At 38.1% G+C, this 25,655-nt stretch overlaps 2 protein-coding genes across 2 annotated transcripts in view; one reads left to right on the top strand and one right to left on the bottom strand.

Moving 5' to 3' along the window:
• The first annotated feature begins 31 nt into the window (after positions 1-31).
• On the top strand, positions 32-2,504 carry LOC141900097 (intraflagellar transport protein 22 homolog). Its single transcript, XM_074786830.1, has 6 exons — positions 32-172; positions 273-355; positions 766-855; positions 942-1,040; positions 1,903-2,000; positions 2,239-2,504. The coding sequence occupies exons 1-6, from the start codon at positions 134-136 to the stop codon at positions 2,397-2,399; spliced, it is 570 nt and encodes a 189-aa protein (XP_074642931.1). The 5' UTR covers positions 32-133; the 3' UTR covers positions 2,400-2,504.
• Positions 2,505-2,546: 42 nt separating this feature from the next.
• LOC141898331 (laminin subunit alpha-1-like) overlaps positions 2,547-25,655 on the bottom strand; it is a 34,876-nt gene continuing 11,767 nt past the window's right edge. The window contains exons 22-82 of the mRNA XM_074784179.1: positions 25,138-25,380; positions 24,616-24,675; positions 24,419-24,538; positions 24,246-24,335; positions 23,874-23,991; positions 23,518-23,636; positions 23,264-23,425; positions 22,821-22,976; positions 22,381-22,521; positions 22,134-22,304; positions 21,928-22,029; positions 21,441-21,655; positions 20,004-20,112; positions 19,817-19,930; positions 19,506-19,723; positions 19,211-19,419; positions 19,023-19,129; positions 18,773-18,950; positions 18,526-18,632; positions 18,250-18,436; positions 17,967-18,106; positions 17,642-17,875; positions 17,410-17,550; positions 17,094-17,255; positions 16,822-17,013; positions 16,585-16,712; positions 16,194-16,311; positions 14,717-15,787; positions 14,507-14,634; positions 13,546-13,629; positions 13,273-13,463; positions 12,985-13,127; positions 12,814-12,906; positions 12,629-12,740; positions 12,376-12,538; positions 12,096-12,297; positions 11,902-12,021; positions 11,660-11,820; positions 11,446-11,584; positions 11,256-11,361; positions 11,066-11,185; positions 10,510-10,692; positions 10,280-10,434; positions 9,771-9,911; positions 9,523-9,680; positions 9,232-9,382; positions 9,013-9,152; positions 8,451-8,619; positions 8,218-8,365; positions 8,016-8,145; positions 7,675-7,804; positions 7,345-7,491; positions 6,907-7,046; positions 6,454-6,648; positions 6,231-6,372; positions 5,497-5,820; positions 4,880-5,026; positions 4,367-4,511; positions 3,920-4,053; positions 3,422-3,638; positions 2,547-3,270 (exon numbers count right to left, since the gene is read on the bottom strand). Coding sequence (XP_074640280.1) covers positions 3,131-3,270; positions 3,422-3,638; positions 3,920-4,053; positions 4,367-4,511; positions 4,880-5,026; positions 5,497-5,820; positions 6,231-6,372; positions 6,454-6,648; positions 6,907-7,046; positions 7,345-7,491; positions 7,675-7,804; positions 8,016-8,145; positions 8,218-8,365; positions 8,451-8,619; positions 9,013-9,152; positions 9,232-9,382; positions 9,523-9,680; positions 9,771-9,911; positions 10,280-10,434; positions 10,510-10,692; positions 11,066-11,185; positions 11,256-11,361; positions 11,446-11,584; positions 11,660-11,820; positions 11,902-12,021; positions 12,096-12,297; positions 12,376-12,538; positions 12,629-12,740; positions 12,814-12,906; positions 12,985-13,127; positions 13,273-13,463; positions 13,546-13,629; positions 14,507-14,634; positions 14,717-15,787; positions 16,194-16,311; positions 16,585-16,712; positions 16,822-17,013; positions 17,094-17,255; positions 17,410-17,550; positions 17,642-17,875; positions 17,967-18,106; positions 18,250-18,436; positions 18,526-18,632; positions 18,773-18,950; positions 19,023-19,129; positions 19,211-19,419; positions 19,506-19,723; positions 19,817-19,930; positions 20,004-20,112; positions 21,441-21,655; positions 21,928-22,029; positions 22,134-22,304; positions 22,381-22,521; positions 22,821-22,976; positions 23,264-23,425; positions 23,518-23,636; positions 23,874-23,991; positions 24,246-24,335; positions 24,419-24,538; positions 24,616-24,675; positions 25,138-25,380 — 10,110 coding nt within the window. The 3' untranslated portion in view covers positions 2,547-3,130. The remainder of the gene's footprint in view (positions 3,271-3,421; positions 3,639-3,919; positions 4,054-4,366; positions 4,512-4,879; positions 5,027-5,496; positions 5,821-6,230; positions 6,373-6,453; positions 6,649-6,906; positions 7,047-7,344; positions 7,492-7,674; positions 7,805-8,015; positions 8,146-8,217; positions 8,366-8,450; positions 8,620-9,012; positions 9,153-9,231; positions 9,383-9,522; positions 9,681-9,770; positions 9,912-10,279; positions 10,435-10,509; positions 10,693-11,065; positions 11,186-11,255; positions 11,362-11,445; positions 11,585-11,659; positions 11,821-11,901; positions 12,022-12,095; positions 12,298-12,375; positions 12,539-12,628; positions 12,741-12,813; positions 12,907-12,984; positions 13,128-13,272; positions 13,464-13,545; positions 13,630-14,506; positions 14,635-14,716; positions 15,788-16,193; positions 16,312-16,584; positions 16,713-16,821; positions 17,014-17,093; positions 17,256-17,409; positions 17,551-17,641; positions 17,876-17,966; positions 18,107-18,249; positions 18,437-18,525; positions 18,633-18,772; positions 18,951-19,022; positions 19,130-19,210; positions 19,420-19,505; positions 19,724-19,816; positions 19,931-20,003; positions 20,113-21,440; positions 21,656-21,927; positions 22,030-22,133; positions 22,305-22,380; positions 22,522-22,820; positions 22,977-23,263; positions 23,426-23,517; positions 23,637-23,873; positions 23,992-24,245; positions 24,336-24,418; positions 24,539-24,615; positions 24,676-25,137; positions 25,381-25,655) is intronic.

The raw sequence follows: 25,655 nt of genomic DNA on the forward strand, positions 1-25,655 counted from the left end.
AATTGAATTGAGACCATAGGTGGCGTGTATATCCGGTAGAGAGTAAATACCGAAATCGGACTAAAGTTTAAAGGAATTTCTACTCTTTATTTTGAATTTTATTGCTCTGCCCGGCTTTACCGTCTCGTAGAAAATGTCTAAAACCAAGATTCTGTTATTGGGGCCGTGTGAGGTGAGTTGAACCACATTAACATCAAAATACATCCTTCAATTCAAACATATCGAGATATAGTTATGCCAATACAATTCAAATTTTATTGATATATTTGCAGAGCGGTAAAAGTTACATCGCTAATTTCCTATCGGAAGCATTTGAAGCAACAAGCGGAAACTATAGACCTACTCACGGTGTCAGGTAAATGTATAGACAATTTATTGATCAGGTGGAACTACTCCCTAAAATAAAAAGTCATAAATAATCATAAACAATGACAATGTCAATACGATACGACTTCTTGTTGGCGGGTACTGTCAATTTTGCCTTCTTGGTTGGTGGTAGTACGTACATACCTGACGATAAGGTCTTGACTTAAAAGAACCTGAAATGAATGGACACAGGTAGCTATCAGTGTCAGAGAAAGCCTTGATCAGTTCAAAGCTTATGTTCACTGCCTAATCAGTGCTTATTAGTAGCGGTTAATCCTAAAATAAAAACAAAATTGCCTGTTCCCTAAAACTGGTACCGGTATAAACCATAAGCAGGTTAAAGTTGAGAAGAGTCGTCACATTCATTAAATAATCTGGTTTTTTCAATTCTATTGATAGGATTTTAGAATTTGAAGTCACCGGCGTCACAGTGAATGGTAGAATGACTAGGAGTGATATAGAACTGTGGGATGTCAGTGGTGATCGCAGGTATGAATATCATGATCGTTTTTAACTAATTTTCAGCCGGATATTGATTCAGCCTCTGAAAGTGAGTTTGATGTTTGTTTTTGTAGATACGAAGCGTGCTGGCCGGCCGTAGCTAAAGATTCCAGCGCTATCGTGTTCGTTTATAATCCTGATGTTCGAACTCACGAACGCGAATTAGACTCGTGGTATGTTCATAGTTTCTGTACCTCTTGCACTTGGTCAGTGATTGGGTCTGTCTCAATGGTAGGAAGGGGTCAGTCTCCCTAGAGGTAGAGTTGGTCTCACCGGTTAGGAGTGGGTCAGTCTCACTGGTGGTAGGGAGTTGGTCTCAACGGTTAGGAGTGGGTCAGTGTCACTGGTGGTAGGGAGTTGGTCTCACCGGTTAGGAGTGGGTCAGTGTCACTGGTAGGCCTAGTAGGGAGTTGGTCTCACTGGTAGTTAAGTAGGGAGTTGGTCTCACTGGTAGGAGGGAGAGAGTGGGCTCTGATTCTCCTGACTAAGAACCAGATTTCACTGTCATGATGTTTTGATGTAGGCTAGTCCCCTGAATGAACATGGCCGATTTGCATAGTCATCAGTTAAGTCCAAAAATAGTCCAACCCGGTTGATCGTAGGACTGAATGAAGATGCTTTAAATATAAAACCTGGCTAAAAAAATCATAGAACTGTTAGATTTGCTATATATATGGAGCCACAGAGGACATCAATAAGACTCACTTTGCAATAGCCTGTGAGTTAAAAATCCCAGGGTTGTTGAAGCATTTTTAGAATTTGGTCAAATTTCAGGTAAATTAATTGACAACTGCAGAAATGGATTTTTAATCCAAGTTTATTCTCACACAAAACATTTCTCCTAATCGACACCCTGATCTTTCACTCTCCTCACAGCACCATGTATAGGCCTATATAACATGTCCTAACGCGATATATTTTAGCCGTTTTTAAAAGATTTATTGTTTACGGTAAGAATCTTGATCTATTTTATCTCAGTCATTATCATTTGCTGTTGAGTTTTAAATATAATCTTTTTTTCCATGTTTTTTTTAGGCACACACATTTCGCTCAGGATTTACGTGATACTCAGTGTATTGTGTTCGCTCATCAGAAACCCTCAGCTCCGGCTAGTAAACCAGATATTTACTTGTGTAAGTAGCGATAACCATCAGCGTTAAATTCCTCAAAATTTGTTCAAGTTAAACATCAAGGCTGTCGTATTTAGTGAGAGGCAAGGGGGGGGCTTTTTTGCAAATTTCATTGTTATGCACTTTAAAACTACCTCGATGGGAAAGGTGGAGCCAGGACTTCTAAATCAACTTCTGACTTCTGCAGGTACACACGTCTCTATAATCGTTGGTTTATATTTTGTTTTTGATTATTTTTCAGCCGGTGCTTTCAGCAAAATACCGACAGTCATCACTAATTTAGAAGAGGACCCGGACGCTGTTCGAATTGAATTCACTAATTTCCTCAGTCGATTGTTGAGCGCGATGTCGGAAAAACGTGAACAAGAAGAAATCAATATCATGAACAGTCGTGATCTGTAGAAAACTAGTTTCTAATGAATAATAAACTGTTTAGAATCCGTCCAGAATCTCGAGTACTTGAGTGTATGTTTTAAGTTATCGTATCATCATCAAATAAAATAATCAATAAGCGATTTTGTTCTTTAGAGTTTTTATTTTGTGGTTTGAGGAATCATTGGAAGATATTGAAGGTGATTTATCAGTGTTTAATGTGCTGATAAATCCCATCCTTGTATCGAACTGTAGACTCTGCCCAAGTCAGAGCTGATCATCTTGGATAACTGATCAACTGAAATATTTTTAGTGACACTATGAATACATAACTTCCGACTCGGATAGTACTCAAGTCGGACGCATTTTTATTTCCAAAAGATCTGACTAGAGCGAAGTCTACTGAATGTTATTCAAGTGTGATTTGCTACATTTATGATCTCTGCTCTATGGAAAATATTTCATTCTAAAACCCTAACAAAATAACACTTCGATCTCAAAAAATTTTTATTTTATTCTCTTTCGCAAGTACAAAGTCTACTCCTAAAGTGTTATTTCCAGAAAAAAATCAGTATTACTGAAGTTGAATATCTTAATGAATGATATACAACCCGAGCCCAGGTCGTAGTTTAATTCACTAATATGAATTTACAGCAGAAAAATATGAAATCATAACTGTATTACTCGACAGTGACAGAATGATGAAGGCAGATCTATTATATTCATTAAATAGTCAATAGAATTTAAGTAAGTGTAGTGAATTATTTTGGACAATATCCAAGGTAGACTCGTTTATGAGACGGTAACGAAAACCAATTAACCTTCACACGATTGATCGACATATCACGAATACAACCGTTATAATGACGATTATCAGTGGCTGAGGCGCCTTGTACCGAATCTGAAAAACAAAACAGAAATAACCTAGAGAGGACGAGTTCTTTCTGGAATTTCGAAATATGTGAAAATCCGAAGTAGTCAATAAGGGTTTGGGAAGTATTGAGAATATCATTATGCCGTGAATGGACAATTTCAAAAGAATTGAGACTAACCTGGATGACCACCGATATATAGAGGTTGATTGGTAGCTAATCTCTGCGATGAACCTTTATCTATTCCTACTTTCACCGCTTGATCATCAACTTTAAGCGTTACTAAATTACGAATATATTCGGCTTCCACTTGATGCCATTTGTTATCACAAAGCGGTACGTCTTTATGAGACTCGGCCGAGTAGACTCCATCTCGGTTATGAGCGCTGAATCGTAGCTGCAAATCAGAGAAAATCAATCAGTTCAATTGACAAATCATGCTATGATACCTAAATATAACACAGTGCGGGCAGGAGTGCTGTCATCAGGGCCAAGAAAAATATGGCATTATAATGAATTTGGTGTTATAGAAAATGGTATATTTATTGAGTTTGATTAGATTTGGTGTGTTTGTTACCAAAGGAATGTTGGTGTTGTGAGCACTGGTACTGTATTAAAAAGGATTAAAAGGATGCTTTGATGTCATGTCAAATTCCTTGATACTCGGAAAGAACTTACAAGTCCATCGACTAGTTCTAGTGTAAGAGCCGGGCTACCAGACGGGTGGCTAACAGTTAAAAGAATTCCTTTTTTCTGATGAGTTCGGAATTTCAGTTCTATCAACATCGTTGAACCAACTGTGAATGATCTCTCTACAAGAATACATAAAAAATCACTAAAACAATATCAGATTGTCAAACTACGATGAAATCATAGTTCTTACATTACAGTAAACCTCACAGTCTTAACTCCCACAAAGCCAACTCATGACTAACTCAGACAAAAACTTATTATTTCATGATTTCCTCTGATCTCATTTTTCAGGACAGTTGTGAGTAGATATACTTTTAACTAGTTAAAACATTGAAAAATAACCAATTTTATCTAACAGTTAACTCTAACTCAGAACTGTGGAACTCAGTAATTTGCCAGTTAGATGATGTTTTATACTGTATTATTACATACCATAAACAGCATAGCTTTTTCCGGAGAAATAAGCACCGGGTTCAACATTAGCATAACACTGTGTTACATCATCATGAGTGATCAGTTCCCGATAATTATTATCGATACGGAAATCTCGAATGCATCCTCTTAGATATTCTAAATTCTGTAAATGAGCAAATACACGCGTTAAGTAAACTCATGAGGTGTCACAAATATCACCAGAGAGGGGTACACTTTGACAGGAGCACTGGGAAATGAAAAAGGGCTAACTGTTAAAAAGGACCACACAGAAGTATCCTGAGCAATTATGCTGTGAAACCATAATAAGGGTCCAGACAATTTTCAAATGTCATCGCATTTGAATGTTATTTCTAGGCAAGTGAGTGACATTAAAGAGAAACATGAAAGAAAAATTGCTCAGAAAAATTGCTGTCTTTTTTTGAAAGGGGACAAATATTACAACAGAGCTGCCGTGCAGATCTGCCCCTGAAATTTGTAATGTGTTGATTCGATATCATATCATAGACTTACGACATCAGTTTTAATGAATTTATCAGCGGGTACACCTCCGATATAAACAGGTGACTCTACTGCGAGTCTGCGACCGATTACACCGCGTGTGTAAGCTCCTCCATCCAGCTGTAACTTGATAATCTTACGCTTCTTACTCAGCCACATCTGAAATAAACAACACATAGATTTTTGATATAATTCCTAAGATACGTTATCATCACTCATTTAGGCAAACTCCCAAAACTGCAAGATATTTTATCAATTGTAGGATTGTCATCCTATTTACGAGTACATGCAGATATCCCCAAGTCCAGCCTCAGCATTACTTTTTGTTAGCTAAAAATCTCATATATTTGAAAATGATTTGAAAACATTCAAATTCAGAAAAATTGCTAAGCAGTTATTTGTTTTCTCATAAGTTATTCCAATAATTCCCTAAATTCATCTGTGGATATTATCATCTAACATTCTCATGTGGAATATCAATACTCTACATTAAATATAACTGAAGAAAACATCAGTTTAAACCTAAAGAAACTTAAAGAATCTAGTTTCATAGGCTGAGTATCCTGTAGTTCTTCCTGGGAGTATATGGCCAGATACGATCTCGCCAAATGCCTATAAGAAACACTTACAGAATGCCATTGTCCGTCATTGATATTCTTAGTAGTAATAGTTAAATTACTCGATGCTCCATCATTGAGAAACGTTAACATAATCCGTCCATCCAACAAATAAACTCCGATATACGACTTCTCATCAGCACTAGACATATACATCATCAAACCATTCGGATTCAAAGTTCTGAAATCCCACGTCATGTTAAACTGTCTCTGAATTACTTTCTTCGATGCCTCATACAAAGCGTAACTACGTTTAGAGTTGGCAAAGTTGTAAGCGCGACTGACGTTTCGCGGAGAAGGAACTTCGGCGCATTGGACCGTTTGAGGCAGAGTCGGCTGAAACAATATCACTTACAATAATAGAAACATTTCAATCATGTTTGTAGCCTACAGGGTTCACAATGGGAGTTAAAAGCTGAGAACTGAAAACTTCACCTACATTTTTCATGAAAAGACATTGAAGAAAAAAAGGAGGTGGAGGTGGAAGTCACAAAAGCATCATATGTAGTAGATGCTCTTTCTAGACAATGTTCCCAAAAATGTCTCAGATGCCATGTGGACAAGCATTTTTCGGAGCACCCTGAAATTCTCCATTGGGTCTGGTGCCTAATCAGTGAAATCATGCACTAGGCTATACAGTATATTTGACAGTGAAGATAGTTTTAAGTCCATTCAGTGAATTTGGATAAGTATTGAAACCATGGTGAACCCTGATCTAACTGAATATGGTTTAGATGAGTATTTACTAGAGCTGGTGCTGCCGTTCTTGGTGCAAGTGTTGTAATCTTCTTTTCTGTGATTCTCGCTAACTTTTCACCGGATATTTTGACGGTGCATCTGCCGATGTCGGCTCTCTCGAATGATTTAGGATTGTTCACCGGCAGATACCTGTTAGAAATGAATCATACTTCGTTAGAGAGATGTAGTCAAAATATTGGTTAAACTCACTGATTGTGTATATATACATACGCTCCATTGATAACTAGATTAGCAACGCATCCCGTGAATGCGAGGAATGTTGGAGCCATATCATTGGTCAGATTCACTAAGTTGCCAGGGACTCCTCCCATGTACAAACCGCCAGCTCCGTGTACGCAGATCTTTGTTTGACCTTTCGGAAATTGTGCGCTGTCTACTTTTTCGTCGTCGATTACCAAATCAATGCTATAAAATGATAATGATATTTACGATAAAAGTAACAAGGACATTAAAGACAAAGTTAGAAGTGAAAAAAATCTTCATCGGGTTGAATCATAGGGATTAAAGTGAAAACATGTAACTTTTGTTGAGTTTTTTCACTTTTGAAGATAAAAATCAAAAAGTAAGGAAATAGTGTCCGAGGATGAGGATTTTCAATTTTGAAGATAATCACAATACATGTACAAAGAAATAGTGTTTGAGGATGAATCTACCAATACATACATTCTCCTGTCCTTAACAATTGCGATGCTGTGCATTAATCCATCGTTGTAGGTTTTAGTTGATATCAGTTTGTGAACGCCCTCACCACGGCTCAATCTCGCTTCAATTTTACCATCAATCATCGAAAACGAATAGAAATCCTGAAATAATCAATAAATTCATGATATATTGGGTCTTCCCCAAATAGCAGGTCAGTCAAACCTTGTTAGGTCATCATTGAAGTGTTCTGAGTCTCAAATTGTATTTCTAATTCAATTTGCAAAGTGTAAGTCGTCACATTACTGACATCATATCTATGGTTGATTTCCAATTCTGTTTCTAGTTTATCGCAACTAAATGAAAGTCATCTTTTCGAAAGTCAACATAACGATCATCACAACTATGATGACCTAAGCGAGTCTGACTTTCTCTTACACTTATATATTCATGAAGTCTTACGTTAGAATGTTTTCCAGATCCTTTAGAAAACAACATTAAACCGGTGGCGTATCTAGTCTTCATTGAAAATGAAATATCTGCATCTTTCTTCAGTTCAACACTCGCCAATTCGAGATAACCCTGTCCAAAGAATCCACTAACACGGCCCTGGAAGCAAAATTCATCGTTTTACAACAAACCTTGTGCTAGACTTCATAGACTGGTAATCAAATTCACCCCTTGAGGTAAATCCTCAATGCGGGTGACAACAGCCAGGGTTTATTGTGCCCCCATATCTATGAAACTGAACCCTGATTACGATTTCAATTCGAAATTGTTTAAAACATTTACATTGAATTGACATCCTGCAGCTACTCCGAGATACTGTCCACGTAGAATATTGTTCTGAGCAATATCTCCTCGTGATCCGACCTGTATACGTTTCAAACAACCCAGGAATCCTACAGTCGTTAAATCCAACCTGAAATATCGAATTCGAAAAGTTTCCTTTTTAAAGAAAAACAGAAAATTTATCATAGTTACGGGGTTTGATAGTCAGTAACCTGTCTGAGGTTTAATTTGATGATCGTATATTTTCAAAATCCTCGTAAGTATAAGCCCATCCGATTATGAAAGCTTACCACCAACGATAAGGTAACTAACTACCGGGGTTCGAGTACTTGGACTCATACCTGGCTATAGTATCCTCCAGTGTAGATGGAACTCCACCAAACATTATTTGATTTTCTTTGATATTCAACAGCGTAGCTCCTCCAACTGGAGCTGAACCTCTTACAATTTCTTCTCCGACTTTCATCCAACCTGCGAATGAATGAACATAAGTTAATAGGCATTGCATTGATGACTGATGTTTCCTCTCATTTTGCTACACACCTCGTAAACCTTCTCTTCTAGCTATAATCGCAATCCATTTGTTTCTGTTATATTTCTCCTTCGTTTTAAGAATTCCGAGATTCTTTCCTTCGAGGTTGAACTTGAATAAAACGTGTCCTTCACGCATTTCAATCGCCACATAGTCTTTCTACAAGAATAACGAAGCCGTTTTGAAATATCTTTCAATAACTCCGAGGGAGGTTTAGATATGAATAAACAAATGAATTCCTTACAGTATCGGGATTGAGTGACAGAAACAGTAAACCATCTTCCCAGAACGTTTTGATTTCGAGTTGAATTGAATATTTGCGGTTTGTAAATCTGGCAGCTGGAAGCTGTTTCAAGGCTGCGTATCCAGCACCTGAAAACCTGAAACTATCCAGTGACGGGACGGATACAGGTCTGGAAAATAAGACATGTATTTATGGTTAAGTAATGTATGCTTCATGCAATACCAGGGCCCGGTTTCATAGACTGAATATTAAAGTTATCCCTAGGGGTAAATCCTCAGTCAGGGTGACCACCACCACAGTAACAATGAGAAACCATGATTGTAACTGACAAATTTCAAAACATTCCTGGTCCCGGTTTCATAGAATGAGTATCAAAGTTATCCCTAGGGGTAAATCCTCAATCTGTGTGACAACCACCATAGTAACAATGAGAAACCATGGTTATAACTGAAAAATTTCAAAATATTCCCAGGGACTATTTTTCTTCCACATCTATGAAACCCAGCCCAGCAGTAAGGGAAACTATGATTTTTGCTAATTTTCAACATCTACTGATACTCACGCAGTGACACACGCCTCACATTGGTTCTCACTCAAACTTGTGGCCGTTTCTTCAAAATTCCACAGTCCGATCGGATGATCATCGAACTGAGCTTCGGCTAAACATCCGATAAAATTACCAGACTCCAGTTCTGGAGGAAGCTGCCAATTGAAACAAACAACTACAAATAGTTACAAATAATAATGTGCCCGTAAACATTTCAATTTTGACCAAACCTACGTCGAGATTAGAAGGTTTTCCGCCGAAATACAGCAATGAAGTGCTATTCATATCAATTCTAGTGTTATAAGGGTTAGATGTATTCATAACGCTTTTCGGTAGTTCAACATCAGACATCTTCTTCACTGATAAATCACCAACTGTTCCAGATCTACCAAAAGAAAAAGGATCAATTTACTGATAGCTGATTCACTGGAAAAAATCCCCAAAACATCTGAAAATTGCTACAGTTTCATTTCAGTAATTAGACTTAATGAGAGGGTGGGAAGGTAAGTGTAAATAAGTAGGTACCTTTGAGCGACAACTCTATACCATTTATCATCTTCTTTCCCAAAGTTCTGTTCATTATCAATTTTCAGCGGATGCGTCACCATACTCGGTCCACCACCGGCATTCCATCCAAACCGCACAAACCCATCCCGCATATCCAATGACAGATAATCACCATTCTACAAAACAATGAAGGATATCAATGGGAGACAAAGTGCTCGATAATAACTAACTACTTAAAGAAGAAAATGTACGAGATGATGAAATACCTTTCGAGCATAGAAGAGAAGCATGTTAGCGTTGGTTGTATTCGTTTTGAAACTCAGACTGATTGAATTCGATGTGCTTGGCGATGACATTGATTTAAATGAGCGAATGCAGTTTCCACTTGATGACAATGAAACCTTTATCTGTGGATAGAATGATACATCGTCAGCTGCATAGATTTCATAAACTTAATGAGCCTTTCCATTCAACTTTTTTACTCTTATTCACTCAAAATTAGAAGATTCACAGAGTAGCTGTGTTAACCGGTATATAATAAATGAGTAGTACTATATAGGTTTACTATTTATTTGATGCACGAGCTTTTGTTACTATAATGAACAAGCTTCAGCAAGTGAATGATGAAGCTTCTACTTGTCTCATCATTTATTCAAAATTAGAAGTTCATTTCCAATACTTCAACTGAATCTTAACCAATGACTATGGAACTGCAAAGTTCTGAATTTGACTCAAAGTTTGTCTAGTTCAAGTGTAAGGACTGCGATGAACTCACATTATTAGCCTCTTGTCTCGCTCGTTGTATGCTGTCCTTCAGTTTACGAAGATCAGCTTCAATCCGTCTTTGAGTTTGTTTCATTGCTGATAAACGCGATTCCAGTTTCATTGTAGAGTTGATCACTTCCTGAGCTTGTTTGTGACCAACTTCAACTATCAGCAGAAAAATAGTTCCATTAAACAAGGTTTACATATCTTTCAGTTTATTTTAAGATAGATTCAACTGACCATCTTGTGGAGCGGTTCCGAGATTCACAGCTTTTTGAGCTTGGTATCGTTCCATTTTCTTCACTAGAATATCCTCCACAAATGATTCAATGTTTGACGCAGCTTGTTTTGTTGTTAAGGCTGAATTCTGAGCTTCGCCAATTCTGTCGCTAGTTTTCAGTATCGCTGAATTCAGTTCTCGAACTACAAAAAATCAAATAAACGAAACGTTGACTGTTATTGACAAGATATACAGTTGTAAGGTTGATTTGATCAGGAGGAACCCGAATATGATGGTTGAATCAGATTAGGAGAGAATCCCACAATGATAATAAAAAGTCCGAAAATGAAACTTCGAGATAGTAGTTTATTTCAACGTTTCGACTATATCCTAATAGTCATCTTCAGGAATAATGAGATACTACAGAAATTATGAGATATATATACAATCCAGAGACAAAGAGACTAATTCAAGTAATCAGAGATGATACAAACTAAAGGAAAATTAACGTAGAAACAGTTACACGCTAAAAACGTTTCACGTTATTGAATCAGATTCTCTGGTGTTTGTAGTTACCCTGATCCTCAGCAGTCTCCATTGATCTCATCACACCTCGATTCTTACGTCTCACTTCTAACATCAACTCGTCGGTCTGCCTGACCTGAGACTCTGCCGCATCCAGACGTAGTTTATCACCTACATAAAACACATGATACGTATTTACAATATTCTAATGAACAATTCAAAGAATGATCAATAGATTCACCTTCAACTTTGCTGTTCAAACCTTCTTCTTGTTTTTTCAATGATTTGCTGTTATTCAAAATTCTTTTTGCTTCTTGGTCAATAATTTTCCCATTTAACATCATCAACTACAGCGATTTATAAGCGAAGACAGTGAGTTCTATGAACTAGAATCTGATGTTTGCTTCATGGAGAGGATTGTTTTAACTTACGACACGTCGAGCATCCTCAGCAGCTCTTGTAGCATTCACTGATGCCGCTAGTGATGTATTGATGGCTTTGATGATGTTCTCATATACGGTAGCAGCTTTTACCGCATCAGCTGAGGCCAAACGTGTTCCAGCAAATTGTCTACAACGAATGACTTCAGGTCTCAAAAATGGATTATGTTATGATGAGGGAATTTTTCCGATTTCCTGAACTTACTTTTCGAGCCTTTTAGCCTGTGCTGTTAAAATCTCATTAGCGTGAGCTAGAGCCTTTCGCACTTTAGGCTCGACTCTCGGGTTGTTCTGCATGAGAAGTCCAGTCTTCAGTTCTAAATCTTTGAACAGTTTCAGGAGTTCATTGCGAAGTCTCGTCGCTCCCTGGAGATAAATTGAACGAAAAACCCCAAAATTAGGTTGAATGTTGGGCAATTTTCTGAAGCTTAAAGCTGAAAAATTCACCTGATAGTCACTTCTACCAAAGTTCCACAGCAGTTCAGTGGAATTTTCATTGATGGCCATAGTTCGCTGGATTCTTTTATTTACATCTTGTACAGCAGAATGGACAGTGCTTCTTAACGACTGAAAAATAGTGATCAATACTGATAGTCCATGCTTCCTTACTCTCCTAAATCTAAAAACTCATCTTTACTAACCTTAACTTGTGAATGTTTATCTCTCACTGAGCGTAAAGCATCATTGATTGAATTGACTTTATCAATAACGGGTTTAGAAATATTACGCAGTTCAGCTAATTTACTCATTATATCACTCATATCTTTCTCAACTTTAGACGTATTGAAGTTGATACCAGCGCGCATTGAATCTTGAACACGTTTCAGCAGCATTTCGGCCAACCTTTAATTGAAAATCAGATTCATTAATTTCCAGTCCTGACCTGTCAAACTTGACAACAATCAGGATATCGTAAATTACTTTTTCTCATCAACTGCATCCATCTTTTTAACGTAGAAAGAACGTAGTTTGATCTCAGCGAGGACGTCTTCTGAATTTTTTAACATAGCCGTTACATCAGCGCTGTTGATTTTACCACCGCTGTGAAGATTCGATACTTGTCTCTTGAGTAAACCAACTGCAGCTAGAAAAACATAAAAAAACTTCTAATGTTATTTTTCTCCAGCACAGAATATCTTCCATCAATCTGCCTTTGATTTTAGTAAAAGTCTACCTTGAATTCGATTGAATTCCTCAGCTATATGCCTCTCTAAAGTCGATGACTCTTCGTTAATTTTATCAGAATTAGTTTTAGTTGCCTCTGATTTCATTAACAGTCTGTTTGCCTACAATCATATGAACGTTTTTTAGCTTATGAAAATCTGAACAACCAATAATACAAGGGCATCATTTACGAACCTTGCGAAGAGTACGTTCAACCTTTCTGCGAACTTCATCTACTTTCGTTTTGAATGATGTGATTTCTGCGCTACGAACGGCCTTTTGCAGTTCCTAAAATAATCAAACACTATTTTCATAGAAGGTTTTACCTTAAAGAAAATAGGTGGCAATATATATATTCATTCCAACCTTAGCAGAATTTGTAGCATTCTCTATTTTCGTTAATCGTTTCCAGGGTAACACAACGACTCCGGACAGGTTGATCGGCTGAATCAAAGCTTCCAATTCATCAGTTCCCTGCATCAGTAATTTCGTACATCCCTCGTCACAAGCTGCAAAATATTCAAGTTCAATTTCAAAATAAATCTCTTAACCTTGTGCGCAGAATCACTGCAGTGATTACAGACCAGGCCACCTCATGTAGCTGGAACAAAGGCACACATAGTCCACATTTTCAATCAGTTATGTTTTACTTACATGAACATTTTCCATCAACTATAGCATAACGAGGGATACATTCATCACATTTATCTCCGGTTATGCCGGAGTTACACTGACATTTTCCATTTTCATCACAATCACTAGTGACAGAACCATCTACACTGCAGTTGCACGGGGTACACATTCCACCTGGTAATGAGGGGTTTCCATAATACGATGGAATGCATCTGTAATACGTAAGATTTTGAAATACTCAATCAGTAAAATCCCTATTATACTTAGATCATCAAGCAATTTGAGAATATTTACTTTTCACAATGATTTCCTGTGAATCCAGCAGGACATTTGTCACATACATAGTCGCCACCAACTGCTTTACAAGTTGGACTGAAACTGAATATAAGAAACAAGTTGATGGTATATATTCTCCTCTTACATGGACATTAAAGCTATATATGTATCACGATATCTTGTGCCGTGTACACGCACGTATGTGAGATTCATGAATCTTAAAGTGTAGATAGATATAAGGAATTCTACTGCACTGACAACAGTAATAAGTACATTTTAGTAGGGAAAGTCAAGAGGCAGCAAATTGAATGATAAAGATGACCATAGGAAGCTAGAAAACTGTATTCTAAAGTAGAATACAATTAATAGCAAAAAGAAGGAAATATACAAAGAACATAAGTTGGTTTCACGTGGAGATAAAAGCAGTAAGATATATTGGAAGGACTGAAGCAGCAAAAAGAAAGGCAGTGAAATATAGCCCTGACGTTTGATATGAGAATAAGATTTAGAGTGAAGTATATCTTTTCAACTTTCCGATGAAATTTGACTGTAGCGACATTCTCTAGTAGAATTTTTTCTAGTTCTTTATCTAGTATAGAGTAGGAAATGGAGCAAAAATTATATTCCGAGCAGAGAAATCTCCTCGATGAGCGACAAAGACACGAAAAGCAAGAAAAAACGATGCCAATACTGATACCTCTGACACCGAAAAAACCCATCATCAGAAACAAAACAGGACAGAGATGTAAACTGTCCATCATTTATACCATGAGATGCATCAGGTGAATGCCTATGTAAACTGAAGTACAGAGAGATCAGTTGCACTAAATGTTTCAGATGAAAATGTTACTCAATTATTCAATCTAATACTTCATTGATGAACTTCAGACATGTACGGTATGTGTTTGATGCATTTGACTTCTTCGATATAAACTAAAGATGGAGAAACTAGATTGAACTGATGTCTTCTATAACTCACTTGTTAGATTCGACTTTTAATGGACAGCCACATGGTTTACAAGAGTCCGGTTTACCATGCCTTGCATCTCCGTAGAAACCTGTGGCACACAAATGACAACTGAACCCAATTGTGTTGTGTTGGCAATCCTAGAATGAATGCAATACAAGCATGTACGTATAGAACGGGTGCTATCCACCTGGTAAATTGAGTTCGATTATTGATACTTACATAACAATACCCAGTTTCAGGATGACATTTTTTGCTGTGGTTGTTACATTTACATGGTTTCACATCACCAATTAATGAGAGTAAATCATCTTTTCCTCCACCCCCACCATCAGGTTTAGAACCATCGGTTCCTTTGCCACCATCAGGTCCAGAGCCATCGGGTCCTTTACCACCATCAGGTCCAGAGCCATCAGGTCCTTTACCACCATCAGGTCCAGAGCCATCGGGCCCCTTGCCACCATCAGGCCCAGAGCCATCAGGTCCTTTGCCGCCATCAGGTCCAGAGCCATCAGGCCCTTTGCCACCATCAGGCCCCTTGCCACCATCAGGCCCCTTGCCACCATCAGGCCCAGAGCCATCAGGTCCTTTACCGCCATCAGGTCCAGAGCCATCGGGTCCTTTACCACCATCAGGTCCAGAGCCATCGGGTCCCTTGCCACCATCAGGCCCAGAGCCATCAGGCCCCTTGCCACCATCAGGCCCAGAGCCATCAGGTCCTTTGCCGCCATCAGGTCCAGAGCCATCAGGCCCCTTGCCACCATCAGGCCCAGAGCCATCAGGTCCTTTGCCGCCATCAGGTCCAGAGCCATCGGGCCCCTTGCCACCATCAGGCCCAGAGCCATCAGGTCCCTTGCCGCCATCAGGTCCTTTTCCGCCATTAGGCCCAGAGCCATCAGGTCCTTTTCCGCCATCAGGCCCAGAGCCATCAGGTCCTTTTCCGCCATCAGGCCCAGAGCCATCAGGTCCTTTTCCACCATCAGTCCCAGAGCCATCGGGTCCTTTTCCGCCATCAGGTCCTTTTCCGCCATCAGGTCCCTTGCCGCCATCAGGTCCTTTTCCGCCATTAGGCCCAGAGCCATCAGGTCCTTTCCCGCCATCAGGCCCAGAGCCATCGGGTCCTTTTCCGCCATCAGGTCCTTTTCCGCCATCAGGCCCAGAGCCATCGGGTCCTTTTCCGCCATCAGGTCCTTTTCCGCCATCAGGCCCAGAGCCATCAGGACCTTTGCCACCACCAGGTCCAACAACATTATTTCCATTAGGTCTCTCACGATAATATCCATCAGCAGCATTCTACAAATAGATATATGAAGGATGAAAGAAAATAAAATGCCATTTAGTCCAATAATCACTAGCAGGAAATCATACAGAAACAAGAATGATGTACAATTTAAATCATGCAGCTTGAGGGGGAATTTAACTTATGCTCTAAACTAAAAGAAAAACATGTAACCACTGTGTATGGTGTATTGCAAATGTGGTTAGTAATTGAACGAAAGCTTATTGTGAGGGAACAACAAGGGCAGGATTTGAAGCAAAACAACATATCACTGGGGATTCACAGTACTTACAATATGTGATTAAAATTTTCTGAAATCAATTTTTCAAAGATATACACTCAATTTTGAACCGATAAGAGAAGTTGCCAAACATTCGTTTGAAGAGCTTTTGATAATTGACGGCAATTTCATGAACATACCTGACATGAGGTTCCATTGTACTGTTCTGGACACCGGCATACTTCAATTCCAGTAGCTATTTTCTGATTTTCATTTATTTTCGTCGGCACAGCGATATCAAGACTTATGTCAAATATTCTATGGGAAAAACAGTAATAGTTTAAAATTTTGAGGTATGCAGGTAGTATGAACATTTATAATACTGTAGAACCCGCTTAATTTGGATCATTTGGGACCAACAAAATTCATCCGGTTTACGAGAAATCCTGATTAAAAGTCATTTTCTTGTATATTAATGAACAATTGCACTGTATTGTATATTTTCTGGATTAGAAAAAAATCTGTATTCAGCCAATCCAGATTAAGCAGGTTTGACTATGATGAAATTTATAAATTAGTATCTGTCTATACCTGGTATTTTTCAAGTTATTACAATTAGGACTAGCTTGTATTAGAAATGACTGTACATTCTGTAATGCAACCATCATCATTGTACGACTGACAGAATCCTGACCAGTTGCTGCATCTTTCCATTTATCCTGTTCAACAAAGCAATACACAACATAAAACTCCATGTCCATAAACATCACTTCAAACTCCCGAATTCGTCAGGGAGCGAGCAGCAAAACATCATCCAGCATTACTTACCTCACGTAATAGAACTTCAAATGTGTTATTAACTCCAGGAATGAGCACTTGATCTGTGAAATATTCCAAATACACTCTGCGATTTCCAACCATTTGTATGAGAGGATTCGTTTTAGCTTGTCTTCCACTCGTCGAAGTAGAGTCAGTTTCATAATAAACGGTAAATCTTAATTTACCATTGTATGACAGAATCTGTAAAAAAGAATGTAAGTTAGAATATCAATCTATCACCAAAACGAATTAGGTTTAAAATTCTAATAAATAACGCATACATTGTCTCCATAGATATTATCAACGAGGTTCCAATATAATGGTTTCGGTGAGTTGACATAGATTTCTTGAAGTCCTGATGGAATAACGAGCAGTTCACGTCTTGTATCGATAACTCCACCGGTTTCTCTTGTGTTCGATACTTGTCTTGATGGATACATCACCTAAGGACAAACAGGAATAAGATAACATGATATATTTTATTTATCACTGCCTGATGAATGTTAATGAATGTGTGGAATAGGATACCTTATTGAAGGAAGAAAGGATTAGCCGGATATACTCATGATAGAAAGAAATGTGTAAGTATTGACATACCTTGTTCCAGTAATAATTTGCTTGTTTACAGGCTTTAGTTCGACCAAAACAGAAACAGCTCGTACAACCATTAGGATGATTTGGTTGTAGACCGAATGATTGTGATGAACATTCTGTACATTTCTTTCTGATGACATTAGCCTAAAAGGAATGAGCAGAAACTGAGAAAACTGAATGTATACAGTAATGGACATTTTACCTATATCATATATGTAGCTTTTGGATTTCATACCTTACAATAACACTGGCCTGTTACTGTGTCACATTCACAAAGTCCATCCTTGGAACACCTTGAGGGAGCTGATCCACCGATATCACATAAGCAGGGTTTACATTTCGGATATTTGAAATAACCAATGTTACATCTGTCGCAACTTTCTCCTGTGAATTCTGCTTTGCACGGACATTTACCAGTAAGTAGATCACACTGTTCAGTGATTGACCCTGTCATATTACATTCACATTTCTGAAAATTTGCATTGAAATATATTAGTTTGTTGAAGTATCGAATTAAATTGTAGTAGATGCTATCTTTAAGTGCAAGAATTATACACTACCTTACAACCTTTGTAACTGTCATAACCCCAGTGGTTTGCAGCACAAGATTCGCAATATTTTCCAACAGTGTTTGGAGGACAGACACATTGTCCTGTAACAGGGTCACAAACCTGTCCTTTTGCCGGACATTCCTGGCACTCTGTAGATAGAAAATAAATGCTACAGCCTTTCGAAAATGTCATAAGTTTCGATTGATCCATTAAAATCATTGACAAATTTAGCCAACTGTACTTTGAATTAAGATTGAGGGCTTCATCTATTTGGTATTTTGACTTCACTTACTGAGACAACCTGATGCTGAAAATCCCCAGTATCCCTCTAAACAGTGATCACATTGACGACCATTGACTCCGTATTTACAAGCGCAACGTCCTGTAATTTCATCACAATCGGGCATTTTAGATCCTTCACTATTACAGTTACACTGCAGGCAACCTACATCCTTTTCCATATCCCAGAAATGTAGAGGCTGCAAACAAAATGCGAACTAGCTGTATATAGTCGAGTGATCCATGAATTGATAGGTGGATGTTATATGGTGTATTTTCTAGATGTTACCTGACACATGTCACATCTCCTTCCTTTTACGTTTGGTTTACAAATACATCGTCCAGTTGTTTTATCACAATCAGAACCATTTGATCCCTTCATATAACAATCACAGGCTGCAATTAGAATTCCATACAAATGATTTCATGTACAAAACAAGATACATGTACATTACAACCATATCACAGAGCATTATACTAGAGAATCATACAGAAGCCCTTTATTAGAGAGAATTTGAGGTATGAATGATACGAACCCCTACAACCAGCTAAACTGAATCCATAAAATCCAGCATCACATTCATCGCAATTATCACCAGTTACACCATCTTTACAGGGGCACTTTCCATCAACTGGGTCACAAATATCAGACCGTGAACCAATCACATCGCAGGAACATTTTACGCAACCAGCGACGATATTCCCATAACCAGACTGAAAACAAGCGGATGAAAGATTAGAGTCGGTTCATTTAGTGAATGATGACATGATTTAAAGTTACCTCACCTGACATCGGTCACATGCTCGACCTTCATAACCCGATCTACATTGACACTGTCCATTTAATGGGTCACAAGTCTTACCAAATGATCCATATTTGTTACAACCACACTCTGGAAGTCAGAACAGTCCATTGATTCAGAATAGTTTTGACATTTTTCCCAACCAGTTCATCCAAACTTATCATTACTAACCTTTACAGCCTCCGTTGATCGCACTGCCATAGTAGCCATATTGACAACGTTCGCAGTGTTCTCCTTCAGAATTATTGATGCATTTCAAACATTCACCTGTCGACTGGTCGCAGTTTCCTTTTACTCTTTCATCCACGTTGCCGCTGCAGTTACACTTATGACAAGATGAACCCTGTTCAGTAGCATTACCATGATAACCTTCAGCACACCTAGTAACACATAGAATAACCTTAGAAAACTTGACGTTGAAATTGCAGGACATTTTGTGATTGATTCTGAGTTCAATCATGAATACCTTTCACAGTGGTTTCCAACATAACCGGTTTGACAATCTACACATTTGTATCCATGGTTGTCATCATCAGCGATACAAGTTGATGCGAAGTTATTTTCAGCGTTTAATAAAGGACAGGCGCATTGTTTACAGTCGGATGGTGTTCCTAGTTTAGCGTCACCATAAAAGCCTGTTTTACACGTCTCACAGTGCATACCATCAGTGTTATGGGTACAATTCTAATAAAATAACACAATAAGAGAAAACCTTACCTCTTATATCTCAGAAAAGGTTTTTGAATTCGCAGAAAGAATGACAGCCTTTATACTTACCACACAGCCTCCAGAATAAGGATCACAAATATCTGCATGACTGTTACAATCACATTGTTCACATTTTCCTCGAAATCTTTCATTATTTACCCTTCTGTATCCAGTTTTACACTCCTGATTAATACAGGTAACAATCAGTAATTGTCAATTTATCAGGTTGATAAAATTCTTGATAAAGATCATTTACCTCACAAGAAAGTCCAGCATAGCCTCGTGGACAATTACATTGTTCTACAGAATGCATTAATTCTCCTGGTAAACCGGGAGCTACTAATTCCAATGAGACCTGAAATAATCTGTAAAACAGTTCTCACGATCAATAACCTAAGAAACAGAGACTGAGTTGTAAAGCAGTTTCAAAACTTGGGGAACACTTGGCTTGACTTGAACATTTTGCAACCACCTGAAATAAGGGAACCACGCAAGAGATAGGTTTTATAGGTTTAGTAAAAATATCGAGGAACTAGGGGTCCAGGGACACCATGCCCACTTGGGAAGTGGTTCCAAATGCTCAACAATCTAACAATTTCATTATTCGACACCCCCTGGTGACCATATACAGAATCCAATGACCTTGAAACTCACCTCGTTACCACTTTAATATGGAAATACTAAGTTATCCACTATTCAACGCACCCTGGTGACCATAGATGATGTCATGAGCTACAACTTTGCAATTGATTGTGGTTACAAAATATGCATTGATACGAATATAATATAGAAATACTCAGATATTGCATTATTCAACGCTCCCTGGTGGCCATATACAAAAACTAATGACCTTGAAACTCACCACAATCATAGAACACGTTATGAGCTACAATTTTCTAAATGATTGTGGTAACAAAATACGCTTGGGTATCAATATAATGTGGAAAAACTTTTTCCCACTTACGAATGAGTACTGCTGACACCAAGATGGCCGCCAATTGCGTCATAATTGGCTGATGAAAAATACCTGTCTCAGGTATAAAACATCCCTTTCCAAAGAATACCCATCACAAATTGCAATGAGAAATGATAAACCAGTAGGAAGCTACAGGACTCAGAATTTGGGCCAAAATTAACATTTTTGGGCACTAAAAAGGTCATAGGACGGCCATCTTGAGTCTGGTCGACCCAATTTTTGTTATGCTGATGGGCCCTGGGGGAATTCACATATATCCGAAAGATCAAGGTAATTGATCAAAGCGTCTTCAAAATTTCCCTCAAAAAGTTCAAAAATGTGTAAAAAGTGCTGATTTTGGCGAACAACAATGGCTGCCAGTCGGCCATCTTGAATCTGATGGGGCCAGTTTTTGGGCTGAAGATGTGTCTAGGGTAGATACATGTGTAACCCAAATATCAAGACATTACCTTGAAGCGTCTTCAAAACTTCCCAAAATAACTGGATTCCGTCTACGGACGGACGAACGGACGAACGACGGACGAAAAGTGAACGCAATAGCCCGCTGGGACTAAAGTCCCAAGTGGGCTAAAAAACCAAGGTTCTCCATAGGTTTTACTGTATCAATAACTAGATGAAGATCTGTATTGCCTATTCATTAGATTTCAACATTGAAGCACCTGACACTCTTCGACTAACCTCTCTAATTGTGGGATTTCAGGCTTTCATCATACTCACTGTGTTTCTATTTGTCTCGTATGAAATGAAGCTCTCAGTAACATTCGTTCTAGATCGACTAAAACCTCCATGAAATGTCTCTTTTTAACGATACCACCCGGTGAATCGTTCATGATGATGTATCGGAAATTATTTTCCGTTAACTTCACGCTGATTCGATGATTCTGATCCTCGGTGAACACGGCTCCACCGTAAGCAATCCTTAATCCGGCACCCTAGAAATCAGAGAAACAGCATCACCATCAGCTTCTTCATTGATTACAGTTGGTAGATCTGATATATAATGGAGTTAAGGTTTTGGATTAGAGTGAATTGTTATCCAATCGGTCTAACTAATTTAATCTCATTCCCTGAACAAAAAAGAGATTTTGGTGTTCAGGGAGGGTGTTCTGTTGGTCATACCCCAAAAAGTTTTGAAAAATGAGTCTAGTTTTCATGCATTCTGACTGTATGAAACACGCCCATTTTCAAAAGATCGCTCTCTTACCTCGAGGATGACATCAAAATCGGACAGAACGGAACCAATTTCACCAGTTTGATTGATCTTAAAGTTGAATGAATACGCTAATACTCCGCCATACATCACTAACTGTAACATAATTAAGTTCATTTGACTTACGGTATAGGAATTTTGAACGTATTGAAACAAAGGACATCAGGTTCCAGCTGAGTTCTGTCAGCAGCCATACATACCTTATTCCCGATATACTGGGCAGGTGCTTGCCAGTAAGCCACAGTACAGAATGGCGACGCATCAGGGTTATAGATATCAACGCTGACTTTTAATCTTTTTCCTTCTTTCATCGGAATAATCGCTTCTTTCGCTAGAGCATCGGTCAACACCCAGTTTTTCAATGACGTCAACTATTAACAGATTCGGATTATTTCACTGTTCAGCAGTAACCATTGAGATTGATATATCAGAATTGAAAGAACTTACCGGTAATTTTCCCCACGGAACGCTCCTACACTGATCAGAGATTCCGAAACAGAAACACGGAGTACAACCTTCAGGATTATTAGCGTCGAGATTGAAGAATCCCGGACGACACCGGTCACAGAATTCACCAACAACGGCTCGCTGAAAATAACAATGAAGTGTCATCTTAAAACTTTTCCAATTGATAGATTGAGGTCATTAATCCCGGATGATGTTATAACATTGTTCATCAAATCATTCTTGAACATAAAATAAAACTTTTTATGGCCTTAACATTAGCATTTGAACTATAAATATTTCACTGAGAATCAGGGAATAGGGTTTTTGATAATAAGTGAGATAGAGGGTGCTTTGGAATGCTCTCACTTCCTGTCACTTTGTTTTTCAATACTTTCTCATGGTTTTGTTCACAAATTCCTTGAAAACGTTATGATATATACCTTACATATACAACTACCCTCACAGGTATCGACGTTAGTACTACCGGCTCTGTTACACGGACACGGTTCACATTTAGGGAATCCCGTAAAACCTGGCGCACATTTATCACATCTCGGTCCCGTAAATCCCCTCTTACAAATACAATCACCGGGATACTGGAATAGAATAACTTCATCATTTAGACAGAGACTGATTCTACAATATTCTCCTTAGAGAATTATTGCAATATTTCAAAGGATCCAGTCTTACAGTTCATAGTAAAAATTTTACATTGGAAATTAACTAATTAAAACACTTCAAGTGTCAAAATGTGGAACTGAGTTCAGGTTGATATTCATGCATATGTGCATATTTATTGCATCATTCGTTCTTGGTTTATTAACTGAATTTCATAAGGAAATTACATAGAAATGAATAGGATAATCAATGAAGAGCCTCTCACCAACTGTTCATTGATACGACTTTCATCTTTCACGCATATTCCGATTGATCCAGACATTCGACAGTCACAGAGTCGACATGGATTTGGATGGATAGCGGGTACACCACTAGGGCGAAAATATCCATCTTTGCAAGTCTGACAATTGATACCAGCTGTATTAGCCTAAAATAAGGAAGAAGTGGAATTTTCATATTTCTTAAATCAGAAATTACAAAAAATCTAGTATTCTTAATACTTAAGAGTTGAAAACTTACCCGACATCCAACGCAAACCCCTCCTCCTTTATACATGCCTTCCATATCAACACTTAAACTCAAATCGGCAACAGTTTGATTATAAACACATTTATCAGCTTTGCCATAACAATTACATTCTGTGAATTAAAAAACAAACTAAATGTAAGGCCTACATTCAATGTATGTGGAATTTTGTGGTTTCAAATGGAATCTTTGAAATTTCTAAATGCTAATTGATTGTGGGTCTTTTTTCAATTAATCTTTCATCAAACTCTCTCTAAACCAATTGTCGATGGACAAATTTTGACACAAATTCGACCCACAATTGTAGAACTTAGAATTATGAGGCCTATTCGAATGGGTCGGTCATTTACCTCTACAGACTGCGCTATCCAGATGAGTTCCTTGTCTCCATGGTAACTGATTGAACATAGGACAACATTTCTCACAACTTGTACCACAAGTATTGTGTTCACATTGACAAGCAACTCGCTGAAAAATTCAAACATAACTTAATTCACAAGTTCTTCAAAAACACTTGGATGAGCCTGTTTTATGCAAATAAAATCTATATGCATTCATCTATAATTGTACACAGTATTCTTCTACATGCGTCCAACCTAACATCTGTACGTTTAGTTTAAACCCATAGACAATCTAGATTAAAACCATCATGAGGCGAGGTGTTTTTAAATTGAATAATGAGTTTAAAACATATGATACCGAATATATAAATCTTTGCTTACCCCAGTCTCCTGATTCGGAACACACTGTCTTGCATGACCGAAACAAATACACTGTCCTCCGATTGAGATATCTTTTATTGAATAGAAATACTGAAAAATAAACATTTTTTCATTTATTTATTCGTGGAACTGTTTTTTCATCGATTTAAGAGAGCAAAGACTGACTGACTAACCCTTCTATAAACTGAAATATCTATATCTGATGGTCGATTCGTTTGAAATGTCATCAAATCAGCGTTCAACGTTTTAATCCTCTGAAAGCGTAATCTGATGAATCGCGCAGACGTGAATTCCTAAACATATCAAAAGAATTATACAATTTTAGTTGTCGGAATATCTGAGAAAATTATCAGAATTATCATAAACTTACAATCAATTCTTTGCTGGGTCCTTCAACTCCTGGTCTTCCATTTACGAGGGAAACGTGAATCTAAAAACATCATACATCATATATTAATTTTCCACTTAACAATTTTTTAAGCCAACTCAGAATTGGCAAGTTTCCATTTTGAACTGATTAGAAACATTTGTCCAGTTCCACAGTCATGGCTCAGATTTAAGACCAGTCTATAAGACCACTTTGGTTCTATAATCAATCTTACAACTAAGACCAGCCTTTTACTAGATATTTAAGACCACTTACCATGAACTAGTAACCTGGGGCTGGTTGAACTGCAGTCATGGTGTAGATTTTTGAGACCAGATCTTAGTTCTAAGACAATCTGACAACTTAACATCAGTATCAGCTCATTTTGGCTCTTTAGCCAATCTAACAAACTGAAGACTAGTCGTAGGATTGAAGACCACTTTTGAAGCCATGTCCAAAAGTGGTCTGGGCTATGAGTATCATGATTTCTGAATTAAAAGAGTAGAAAAGGTAATTGCAGCTCACCTCTCCATTTTCAAGCGGATCGAGTCTGGAATAAAACGAAGTACAAATCACTTGATCGTCTTTTTCAAAAATCGGTTTTCCAATTGTCGGTTGAATTTCGTAGGTGAACCAACATTCTGAATCGGTACTGGCGAAATATTGCCACGGTTTGTAATCGACTCCATCCAGAGATCGTTCGAGGATCCAGTTTCCGGGACGCGGTGAATTAGCTGCTTTCACTATGACGTACGCGACTTGGTAAATCTGTAATCAAATTACAAATAATTGTTTGAAGTAAAACTACAAACACTGCTGCAATATTTGATAGGATTGGCTTATGCATTTTCCATAGTGCATTGTAAATAGTGGAACTATCATTGATGGCACCATTCAGAAACATGCATTGACTTGAACAGAAAATGTCTTGCTGTCCTTTGAATGCCTGGAAAGAGGGGTTGGGGTAAGGAATCGCACAATACAGGTGCAAATGTCCTACATGCACACCCACCTATTTTTTCCTTAGTTCTTCCTGAAAGCAA

The sequence above is a fragment of the Tubulanus polymorphus genome, chromosome 2 (genome assembly GCF_964204645.1).
Source record: "Tubulanus polymorphus chromosome 2, tnTubPoly1.2, whole genome shotgun sequence".
NCBI classification, from domain to species: Eukaryota; Metazoa; Nemertea; class Palaeonemertea; order Tubulaniformes; family Tubulanidae; genus Tubulanus; species Tubulanus polymorphus.

Coding starts and splice junctions, on each gene's coding strand:
- LOC141900097 (XM_074786830.1), top strand. CDS start 134: ATGTCTAAAACCAAGATTCTGTTATTGGGGCCGTGTGAG. Junction 173..272: donor TGTTATTGGGGCCGTGTGAG/GTGAGTTGAACC, acceptor ATATATTTGCAG/AGCGGTAAAAGTTACATCGC. Junction 1,041..1,902: donor GAACGCGAATTAGACTCGTG/GTATGTTCATAG, acceptor TGTTTTTTTTAG/GCACACACATTTCGCTCAGG.